This window comes from Pristiophorus japonicus, chromosome 15 (genome assembly GCF_044704955.1).
Source record: "Pristiophorus japonicus isolate sPriJap1 chromosome 15, sPriJap1.hap1, whole genome shotgun sequence".
Classification (NCBI taxonomy): domain Eukaryota; kingdom Metazoa; phylum Chordata; class Chondrichthyes; family Pristiophoridae; genus Pristiophorus; species Pristiophorus japonicus.
The window spans coordinates 180,488,312-180,500,724 of NC_091991.1; the positions used below are offsets into that span (position 1 = coordinate 180,488,312).

The following is a 12,413-nucleotide window of genomic DNA, read 5'->3' on the forward strand; positions in this document are numbered from 1 at the left end:
GTTGTACACAGTCAATGCTGGGACACTCAGTCCTGTTATACACACAGTGCTGGGACACTCAGTCCTGTTGTACACACAGTGCTGGGACACTCAGTCCTGTTATACACACAGTGCTGGGACACTCAGTCATGTTATGCACACAGTCAGTGCTGGGACACTCAGTCCTGTTATACACACAGTCAGTGCTGGGACACTCAGTCCTGTTATACACACAGTGCTGGGACACTCAGTCCTGTTATACATACAGTCAGTGCTGGGACACTCAGTCCTGTTACACACACAGTGCTGGGACACTCAGTCCTGTTATACACACAGTGCTGGGACACACAGTCCTGTTATACACACAGTCAGTGCTGGGACACTCAGTCCTGTTATACACACAGTCATTGCTGGGACACTCAGTCCTGTTATACACACAGTGCTGGGACACTCAGTCCTGTTATACACACAGTGCTGGGACACTCGGTCCTGTTATACACATAGTGCTGGGACATTCAGTCCTATTATACACACAGTGCTGGGACACTCAGTCCTGTTATACACACAGTCATTGCTGGGACACTCAGCCCTGTTATACACACAGTGCTGGGACACTCAGTCCTGTTACACACACAGTGCTGGGACACTCAGTCCTGTTACACACACAGTGCTGGGACACTCAGTCCTGTTACACACACAGTGCTGGGACACTCAGTCCTGTTATACACACAGTGCTGGGACACTCAGTCCTGTTATACACACAGTGCTGGGACACTCAGTCCTGTTGCACACACAGTGCTGGGATACTCAGTCCTGTTGCACACACAGTGCTGGGACAGTCAGTCCTGTTGCTGGGACAGTCAGTCCTGTTATACACACAGTGCTGGGACACTCAGTCCTGTTACACACACAGTGCTGGGACACTCGGTCCTGTTATACACACAGTGCAGGGACACTCAGTCCTGTTATACACACAGTGCTGGGACACTCAGTCCTGTTACACACACAGTGCTGGGACACTCAGTCCTGTTATACACACAGTACTGGGACACTCAGTCCTGTTATACACACAGTGCTCAGGATTGCCGGCTTCCCAAAGGTACAGGGCTGCATTGATTGTATCCACATAGCCTTGCGAGCACCTGTGGAGGATTCTGTGCAGTACCGAAATAGGAAAGGTTTCCACTCTATCAATATGCAGCTCGTGTGTGACGACAAGCAGTGCATCATGTCAGTCGATGCGAGATACCCTGGCAGCACCCACGATGCGTTCATCCTACGCGACAGTGTTCTATCTGACATGTTTCAGCAGCAGCCAGAAGGTCAGAGCTGGCTACTGGGAGACAAAGGGTACGGCCTGACCACCTGACTCATGACGCCCCTACGCGTGACACGGACAGAAGCTGACCGTCAATACAACATGGCGCACATTGCGACACGCAGTATCATTGAGAGGACCATTGGCATATTGAAACAGCGATTCCGATGCCTGGACCATTCCGGAGGACAGTTGCTATACTCTCCTCAGATTGTCGGTCACTTCACTGTTGTGTGCTGCATGCTTCATAACTTAGCCATCATGAGGCAGCAGGAGCTGGTAGTGGAACCAGAAGACCCACGTGAGGGTCCAGTGCATGGTAATATTACGGAAGAGCAGGATGTGGATGATGACGACGATCAGGAAAGCATGCAAGTGCCTGATGCCGGAGCACGAGGTCAGAGAAGGGCCGTCCATCGTGCCCCTTTAACGATTGCTCGAGCCTTGCACCAGCAGCTCATCCGTGAACGCTTCAACTACTGATGCCTGTGGGCTCTGCGACCAGTGTTGTGCATGGACATGTTTATTCTTTGCCGTTGTTCCTCCGTTGTGTTGTGTTAATGGAAGATGAATCAGTTTTAATGAAAAAATATTTCATTGAAAAGTTAACGTCACTGTAATAAAATATTTGTTGCATCAAACTTTACTTTTTAATATGACTCTTGAAGATCACTTAAAAACTTTAAGATCACTTCTAAATTTGTAAAGTTACAAAAGTTACAAAACAATTTCTATGTGAAAAATCTTACACTCTAAGATCACTTACACTTCAAGATCATTTTTTAGATGCAAAATTAAATAAGTTACAAAATATGAGAGCATTTACACTGTAAGATCACTTAAAAACCCTCAGATCACTTATAAGTTGTAAAGTTACAAAACTTACAAAACAATTCCAATTTGAAAAACGCTACTACAGCTACATCAAGAACAAGAACAAAAGCAGCAAAGAAAGGCTGCAACCATGTCTCATCCACATCTCAGTGAATGTTCACTTCCTCATGGGGGTGTCATTTGATTGGCTGGGCTGTGTGCCCTTATTGCAGCAGCTACCTCCCTGATGGCCTGTGCTGACACTTGCATGCCCTCCCTGATGGCCTGTGCCGTCGATTGCACTCCCTCGGACATTCCCTCCCTAAGTTCCCGTGTCATTACTGCTATTTCTTCCGTCAGGACCGTCAACTCTTCACCCACTGCACTGACGCTACCGATGAGTGATCGGGTCAGCTCATTGGTCTCCATACCCAATGCCACAACCTGAGCCGCATCTGTTGCACGCTGCATCTCAGGAGAGCGTGTCTCCAATCTCCTTCTCCTCTGTCTGGGTCTGCCTCGTGGCACCACTACACTGGGAGGCACGGGCTGGGACGGTGGGATGCTCTGTGTTCCAGACGACAGCACTCGAGTGCAAGCCATGGGCTGGGATGGTGAGTGAATGGGTGTAAACTGCTCCATGATATTACCAGCACCACTGGGACCTGCAATGTCAAAATCAAAACCATGGAAGGTGGAACCAGAACCTATGCGAGTGGGAGGCGCAGGCTCGGACAGTAGTGCACTGACTGTAGAATGCTGCATTATACCAGCAGCACCACTGGGACCCGCAACATCGGAATCAAAACCATGGAAGTTGGAACCAAGACCGATGCAAGGGGTTGAAACTCTGATGCCCCTTAAAGGGGGCTCATAAACATTAATTTGGAAGCTCTCCCCTGTAGACATTTCAGTCATTGCCGCCATCATCCAGTCTGGATCGTCCGCATCTGGTTGTACTGGTCCTTGTTCTGTACCCTCAGGATCCTCAGGGTTGGCAGCATCATCATCATCATCATCATCGTCATCATCATCGTCATCATCATCGTCATCATCATCATCATCATGTTCTGCAAAATAAATCAGAACAGTCAAATATTTAACAGCAAGGGAGGGGGCCGGATGGGTGGCACGAGTACTCTCACACATAGCAGGTTAGTCAACAGGTTGATTTGAAGGGCCACAATGCATTTTCAGGACTTACCCTTTTCCTCGCGTGCGGGCCCAGCTTGTGCTGTACCGATTGCTTTTCTCCATGTACGACTCATCATAGCAGCTACCCTCTGTTCCAAGAGTGTCAGTGGATGCAGATTGGGCACGCCTCCTCCTGTTCGAGTTGCCTCCCTTTTGTTGTGGGACAATTTCTTCTGCAAAAGAGTAAAATATAACTTTTTACAGAGTGTGTCAGTCTGCAGGGTGGGACATACAAATAGTCAGGTTACAATTACGATTAAATTAAAAATGGGAAATATTACTTACACTAACGACTTGACCAAGGTCGTGCCGTTTCTTTTTACACTGACTTCCAGATCTCCTGGTATGCACCACTGCGCAGTAATCTTCTGCAACTTGGTTCCAGTGTTTCTTCATTTCTTTAGGTGGCACTTTTATGCGACCTCTGTTGCTGGTATCTAGCTCCTGCCATCTCTGCTCAATTACATTGACTAATATCTCCACTTCCTCATGCAAGAAATTCTTTGTTCTTGGTGGATGTTGTTCCATTGCTGTATTGAATTGACACTCTGATTTTTCAAAACACACAGTCCTTAATTTGCATGCACCAATGCAGCACCTGTTCTGGAAGTAGAGTCATTCATGTTGCACAACTAACCATTCTAGGTGTAGTAGAAAGTGGCCACACTAATCTGAAAACACCTGATCTTGGAAGCTAAGCAGAGTCAGGCCTGGTTAGTACTTGGATGGCCTGGTTAGTACTAGTCACTGCTTGCCAACCGGAAAATGACCCATTTATCCGAATCTCTCTTTTCTGTTAGTTAACTAATCCTCTATCCATGCTAATATATTACCCCCAACCCCGTGAGCTTTTATCTTGTGCAGTAACCTCTTATGTGGCACCTTATCGAATGCCTTCTGGAAATCCAAATACACCACATCCAGTGGTTCCCCCTTATCCACCCTGCTGTAGTGAGAGTGAGAGAAGTCGAGAACAGTGACTGACAGACTGGGGTCTATCCTCTTGAGTTGCTGGGATCAGACAAGTTCTACCAGCCAGGAGAGAAGGGTCAATGCTACAATCTCTGGGGCTGGGATTGTCCTGGAACAGGCCAGGGTAAGGTTTGTGTTATATATGTGGACTTGTATTTATTCTGTACAGCCACCAGAGGACTCACCCCTTGAAGTCCCAAGGGATCCCATAATCCCTTGGGAGCACAGGTTTTTAAGGAGGCTTCACAGGTTGGAGAGGCACTCTGGAGACCTGCAATAAAAGACTGAGGTCACATTTTACTTTGAGCTCAGAGTGTTCAAGTCTGACTCTTTCTCCATACACAACAATTGCCGACGAGATATAGATAGCGAACCCAAAGATGCAGAGAACTGGGCATCCTGGAGAAATTTTCGGAGGGAGATGATTGGGAAACTTTTGTGGAGCGACTCGACCAATACTTCATGGCCAACAAGCTAGAGTAGATAGAGAGCGCTGCCAAATGAAGGGCGATCCTCCTCACCGCCTGTAGGCACCAACGTATGGCCTCATGAAGAATCTGCTCACTCCAGCGAAACCCACAGAGAAATCATACGAAGATTTGTGCACACTGGTCCGAGAGCATTTGAACCCGAAGGAAAGCATTCTGATGGTGAGATACCAGTTCTACACCTACAAAAGGTCTGAAGGCAGGAAGTGCCGAGTTATGTCACCGAGCTAAGGCGCCTTGCAGGACATTGTGAATTTGAAGGACATTTGGAGCACATGCTCAGAGACTTTTTTGTACTTGGCATTGGCCACGAAACCATACTTCACAAACTTTTGACTGTAGAGACCCCAACCTTGAGTAAGGCCATAGTGATAGCTCAAGCATTCATTGCCACCAGTGACAATACGAAGCAAATCTCTCAGCACACAAGTGCTGCTACAAATACTGTGAACAAAGTGATATTGTTTTCGAATCATTACGTAGAGGGCAGGTCACATATACCTGCAGCTGCATGTCCGCCATCAAGGGTGATGAATGCAAGGCCATTAACACCTTGTTGGCGCTGCGGGAGGGAATCATCGTTTCCATTCATGCCGATTCAAAGAGTACGTTTGCAAGGGCTGTGGAACAATGGGACACCTCCGAGTGTGCAGGTGAGCTGTTAAACCTGCAAACCACCATGTTGCAGGGGAGGACAGATCCACAGAGGATCACGATGAACCAGAGCCTCAGATCGAGGAGGCAGAGGTACATGGGGTACACACATTCACCATGAATTGTCCCCTGATAATGCTGAATGTTGAACTAAATGGACTCCCAGTGTCAATGGAGCTGGACACGGGCACAAGCCAGTCCATCATGGGCAAAAAGACTTTCGAAAGGTTGTGGTACAACAAGGCCTCAAGGCCAGTCTTAACTCCAGTTCGCACGAAACTGAGAACTTACACAAAAGAACTGATTCCTGTAATCGGCAGTGCTACCGTAAAGGTCTCCTACGATGGAGCGGTGCACAAGCTACCACTCTGGGTGGTACCGGGCGATGGTCCCACGCTGCTCGGCAGGAGCTGGCTGGGAAAGATACGCTGGAACTGGGACGACGTCCGAGCGCTATCGCCCGCTGACGACACTTCGTGTGCCCAGGTCTCAAACAAATTTCCTTCACTGTTCAAACCAGGCATCGGGAAATTCCAAGGAGCAAAAGTGCAGATCCACCTAATTCCAGGGGCGCGATCCATCCATCACAAGGCGAGAGCAGTACTGTACATGATAAGAAGGGGTAGAGATCGAGCTAGACCGGCCTCAAAGAGAGGGCATCATTTCAACGATCGAGTTCAGCGAGTGGGCCAGTCCTATTGTCCCAGTCCTCAAGAGAGACGGCATCGTCAGAATCTGTGGCGATTACAAAGTAACTATCAATCATTTCTCCCTGCAGGACCAATACCCACTACCAAAAGCCGACGACCTCTTTGCAACACTGGCGGGAGGAAAGACGTTCACGAAGCTGGATCTGATTTCAGCCTACATCACACAGGATCTGGAGGAATCATTGAAGGCCCTCACATGCATCAACACGCACAAAGGTCTTTTTGTTTATAACAGATGCCCATTTGGAATCTGATCAGCGGCAGCGATATTCCAGAGAAACATGGAAAGTTTACTGAAGTCAGTCCCACACACCGTGATTTTCCAGGAAGACATCTTGGTCACAGGTCGGAACACAGTCGAGCACCTGCAGAACCTGGAGGAGGTTCTTAGTCGACTCAACCGCATGAGGCTCAGGTTAAAACGCTCGAAGTGCGTTTTCTTGGCGCCTGAAGTAGAGTTCTTGGGAAGGAGGATTGCGGCGGACGGCATCAGGCACACCAACGCGAAGTCGGAGGCAATCGAGAATGCACCGAGGCCACAGAACGTGACGGAGCTGTGGTCGTTTCTGGGACTCCTGAACTACTTTGGTAACTTCTTACCGGGTCTCAGCACCCTGCTAGAACCACTACATGTCTTACTACGGAAAGGGGGCAAATGGGTTTGGGACAAAAGCCAAGATAATGCCTTTGTAAAAGCGAGCAAATTGTTATGGCGCGGGTGTGTATTGCAACAAGCTAATGATTCCGGGAAACTGCAACCGGTTGCTTATGCATCGAGGAGTCTGTCTAAGGCCGAGAGAGCCTACAGCATGATTGAGAAAGAAACATTAGTGTGTGTCTATGGGGTAATGAAAATGGATCAATATCTGTTTGGGCTAAAATTCGAATTGGAAACTGACCATAAGCCACTTATATCCCTGTTTTCCGAGAGTAAGGGGGATAAATACCATAGCATTGGCCCGCATCCAGATATGGGCGCTCACATTGTCCGCATACAACTACGCCATCCTCCACAGGCCAGGCACAGAAAACTGCGCCGATGCTCTCAGTAGACTGCCATTGCCCACCACAGGGGTGGAAATGGCGCAGCCCGCAGATCTAGCCATGGTTATGGAAGCATTTGAGAGTAAGCAATCACCCGTCACTGCCCGGCAGATCAAAACCTGGACAAGCCAGAACCCCTTATTATCTCTAGTCAAAAGCTGTGTGCTTCACGGGAGCTGGTCCAGTGTCCCAGTGGAAATGCAGGAAGAGATAAAGCTGTTCCAGCGGCGCAAAGATGCAATGTCTATAGAGGCAGACTGTCTTCTGTGGGGAAATCGAGAATTGGTCCCCAAGAAGGGCAGAGACACCTTCATCAATGACCTCCACAGTACCCACCCAGGCATCGTAATGATGAAAGCAATAGCCAGATCCCACGTGTGGTGGCCTGGTATCGATGCGGACTTAGAGTCCTGCGTTCACAGATATAATACATGCTCGCAGTTAAGCAATGTACCCAGGGAGGCGCTGCTAAGTTTATGGTCTTGGCCCTCCAAACCGTGCTCCAGGGTACACGTCGACTATGCAGGTCCGTTCTTGGGTAAAATGTTCCTTGTGGTTGTAGACGCATACTCCAAGTGGATTTAATGTGAGATAATGTCAGCTAGCACGTCCGCTGCCACCACTGAAAGCCTGCGGGCTATGTTTGCCACTCACGGCTTACCCGATGTCCTGGTGAGCGACAATGGGCCACGTTTTACCAGTGCTGAGGTCAAAGAATTCATGACCCGTAACGGGATCAAACATGTCATATCTGCCCCGTTTAAACCAGCGTCCAATGGTCAGGCAGAGAGAGCAGTGCAAACCATCAAGCAAGGCTTGAAAAGGGTAACTGAAGGCTCACTGCAGACTCGCCTATCCCAAGTCCTGCTTAGCTACCGCACGAGACCCCACTCACTCACTGGGATCCCACCTGCTGAACTGCTCATGAAAAGAGCACTTAAGACAAGGCTCTCATTAGTTCACCGTGGTCTACATGAACAGGTAGAGAGCAGGCGGCTTCAACAAAGTACATACCATGATGGAGCAAATGTGTCACGTGAAATTGAAATTAATGATCCTATAATTGTATTAAATTATGGACAAGGTCCCAAGTGGCTTCCCGGCACTGTCGTGGCCAAAGAGGGGAGCAGGGTATTCTGGGTCAAACTTTCAAATGGACTCATTCACTGGAAACACTTGGACCAAATCAAACTCAGATTCACGGACTATCCTGAGCAACCCACCTTGGACCCTACCTTTTTTGATCCCCCAACACACACACCAGTGGCAACCGGCATCACGGTTGACCACGAAGCAGAACCCATCATCCACAGCAGCCCTGCAGGGCCCAACACACCAGGCAGCCCAGCAAGGCCAGCTGCCCAGCAGCCCAGCGAGGGCCCAACAAATGATTCAACAACACCAGCTTTCACACCGAGACGATCAACCAGGGCAAGAAGGGTCCCAGATCGACTCACATTGTAAATAGTTACACTATTGACTTGCCGGGGGGGGAGGGGGGTGTGAAGGGGCGGGGGAGTGTGGACTTGTATTTACTCTGTACAGCCACCAGAGGGCTCATCCCCTGGAGTCCCAAGGGATCCCATAATCCCTTGAGAGAACAGGTATTTAAGGAGGCTTCACAGGTTGGAGAGACACTCTGGAGACCTGCAATAAAAGACTACGGTCACACTTTAACTTTGAGCTCACAGTGTTCAGTCTGACTCTTTCTCCATACACAACAGTTTGGAAGGTGGAATTGACAATATGGGGTTGATATCGATGGCTGGTGTGGGATGTCATTCCTTCACAAAATGCTGTAAACCTGTAGCAATGAAACAAAATTCCTTCTACGTTACTTCGCTCACTCGTCTGTTTAATTCAGGCCTGGGGGCAGGTGCAGTTTCCAAGACTGACATGGATAGGTAAAGGTATCGAGAGATGTGGAACAAACGCAAGTAAATGGAGTTGAGGAGATCAGCCGTTATCTAATTGAATGGCGGAGCAGGCCCGAGGGGCTGAGGGGCCAACTACTGCTCCTATTATTCCTATATTCTTGTTAATTACTCGTTATTACTCTTCGACCTTCCTACTCTCCTGTCACCCCAGGCTTGACTCCCTCCTAGATAAGCCTTCAGCTTCCCTCTGTTCCTCTCTCGGCACCCTGCGAAGGGCCCATTGAGGCACACGTCGCTGTCTCCTCACAAGTAGCAACCCTGACTGTCCCACCCGACTCTCTCACCGACCTTGCCACCCAGCTCGCCCGCGGGAGGCTAACCTCGCCAATCTCCTCCCCGTCCAACTCATCCCTCCCAGCGCTGACCCTGTGGACGCAGGCAGTGGGGCAGCCATCACCGACCCTCTCCACATCTCCCTCCAGAACGTCCGTTCGCTTGTCAACAAGGCCCTTGCCATCCATGAGCTTATCGTGGATGATTGCATCGACATCATGGCCCTGATGGAAACTTGGCTGAGGGACAATGACACCTTACTCTTTAAATGAAGCCTTCCTGCCTGGCTATACCTTCCATCACTCGCTCCGCCCAGACCGCCGTGGTGGCGGTGTGGCTTTCTTCACCAAATCATACCTTGGTCTGCCCCCCTACTCCTCCAGCACTTTCTCCTCCTTTGAGCATCTCACATTATTCCACCCCTCTCGCCTCTCATCTAAAATTCTCGTTCTCTACCGCCACAGAAATACCATAAAAATGTTATTACCGAGATATCTTCACTGCTTTCCTCCCTCAGCCTCTGCACCGAGTGACTTCTCATCCTCAGTGATTTCAACCTCCTTCTCAATTCCTCATGCTCTCTCTCCTCTGAGTTCACTAGCCTCCTATCCTCCCTTAATCTCTCCCTCCATGTAAACTCCCCAACCCATATTTACGGCCACTCCCTCGACCTTGCCATCTCACACACCATCCTGAGTTGGAAATATATCGGCCGTTCCTTCATCGTCGCTGGGTCAAAATCCTGGAACTCCCTCCCTAACAGCACTGTGGGAGCACCTTCACCACACGGACTGCAGCGGTTCAAGAAGGCGGCTCACCACCACCTTCTGGAGGGGCAATTAGGGATGGCCAATAAATGCCGGCCTTGCCAGCAAGCCCACATCCTGTGAATGAATAAAAGAAAAAAATAATTGTTGGTGATAAAATTAAGGAGGCTGTCACAAAAATCAGGCTCCGACTACCCGAGGTCAGAAAAACATGAGTCGTGTGGAGGTTGGGTGCTTTGTATACCTATGATAAATTAAATTCATAGATTGATGGTGTCTGCACTGCTGTGAAACCACCTTCCTCACGTTCTTACATTCGACATCAAACTGAATGACGCCAAAACATTTCAAATCTCAGAGATGAATCAGTGAACCTTTTGCTGGGGACTAAAACACTTGGTTCATGTATGAAATTCACGCTAACTGCAAGGGTATGCAGTAAATGAGAGGAAGAGGATGGTGGGAGGAGGAGAGAGGAAGCGAATAGAGAGTGATTGTATAGGGCGCAGAATTTCACGCTGAAATGATCATTGCATCGCCTTCAGCAGCAGATGGATTTTGAAGAGGCCCCTGGCAGATGATCAGGGACGAGCAGGGAAGAGATTTTCTGATCAGCCGAGTTCTGATGTGAAAAGTGACATCAGACCACAACTTAATTTTACTCAACGCTTTTTTCCAGGCTGATTCATTTTGAAACAAAGCATTGCTCTTGTGTGTCTATTCCTTAGTGCATTTTAAGTGCCGGATTGTAAAATGTGTCTTCCAAACAGGTACCTTCAAAGGAATCTGCAAAATCATTGATCATTTCCCAGACGACGCAGACTATGAACAGGACACGGCGGAATATTTACTGCGTAAGTGTCCTGAGAGAGAGATTCTCACAGTTTGAACGGTTTTGTTTTATTGCAAAGGGTATTTTAAAATTCAGGAAACAAATGGTCTTTCTGAGCTAGTTATAAAGCCAACGAATGTAATCGACGCATCTTTTTAAGATAAGGGTGAGAAAACTCAGTGATGAGCAGCAGATCCCTCAAACAACCCAACTCTCCCAACCTGGAATGCCACTGCATTTTAACAACCATTGCGCAAAGAAGTGCCTCACCTTTTTGTCGTTACTTTTCTCTTATTTAAATGTAGCTCACTAGCATGGCCTACGTCTGGGTAATATTCTAGCTTTACCCTGTTACCTGTTTAATATTTTTACATACTCTGATGAGGTTCCCCCACCCCATCCCTTAATCTTCTTCACTATAGACTGTCGATTTTCAGCTTCGCGAACCTCAGCTCATCCTCTTTACATTTGGGGCCAGTTTTCTCTAGGTCTGTAGAAGCATAGCAGTTTACAGCACAGAAAGAGGCCATTTGGAACATTGTGTCAGTGCTGGCTCTTTGCTACAGCAATCAAAAATGAACCTCCACTACCCCACTCTTTCCCTATAGCCCTGGATTTTTCTCTGTTTCAACTGTTTATTTATTCTTCCCGTAAAAGATGCAATGGTCTCTCCCTCAACTATTTCCTGGGGCAAAACATCCCACACCCAATAATCCTGTGTAAAGAAATTTCACTAACCACTCTCCTCACTTTGAATACACTCTGCCCGCTCTCTATTGTTTAATGTCCTTTCCAATAACAGGGTCTTTAAAACTGCATGTTGTACTCAAACTGTACCTGTTGGCTTGTACACATTTCACAGAAGCTCTTTGCTCTTGTCCTCTATACCCCTACTTATGAAACATAAAATGCGATTGGAGTTTTTTTAATTGCTTTATCTACCTGCATTTGCACTTTCAATTAATTATGTATTTGAACCCATAAGTCTCTGTTCTATTGCGTTCACATTCCTAATTCCTTGTTCTCCTCCCAAAACACACCATCTCCCACTTTGTGACATCATTTTCCTCCTCTCTACACATTCTGCTAAATTACTGTCCCCCTGAAGTCTTTTACAGTCCTTGCAAACTCCCTGCTTTTGTGTTAACAAATTTTGTATTGCATTCTCTATGGCTATGTCTAAATGATCTATTTATATATGAAAGAGTGAGCGACAACATGCGATAAGAGAGACCAAGCAATAGAGAGAGATAGGGGGAACAAAAGTGGACCCACTACTGGCCCACTTCTTTTTCCAATCTGGCAACACCCATTTACCCAAACCTTTCATTTCCTGGGTTATATGATAATAATTAAGAAACAGCCAGAATGGATTCAGATGTTTTTGAGAACATTATAAATAGATAGCGAAACTCCAAATGATATATAGTTC

At 47.8% G+C, this 12,413-nt stretch overlaps 1 protein-coding gene across 1 annotated transcript in view; it reads left to right on the plus strand.

Annotated features, from left to right (window-relative positions):
- The window catches only part of LOC139280539 (voltage-dependent calcium channel gamma-3 subunit-like), a 276,400-nt gene that overhangs the window by 239,851 nt on the left and 24,136 nt on the right, over positions 1–12,413 (plus strand). Inside the window, exon 2 of the mRNA XM_070900024.1 lies at positions 10,920–11,003. Coding sequence (XP_070756125.1) covers positions 10,920–11,003 — 84 coding nt within the window. The remainder of the gene's footprint in view (positions 1–10,919; positions 11,004–12,413) is intronic.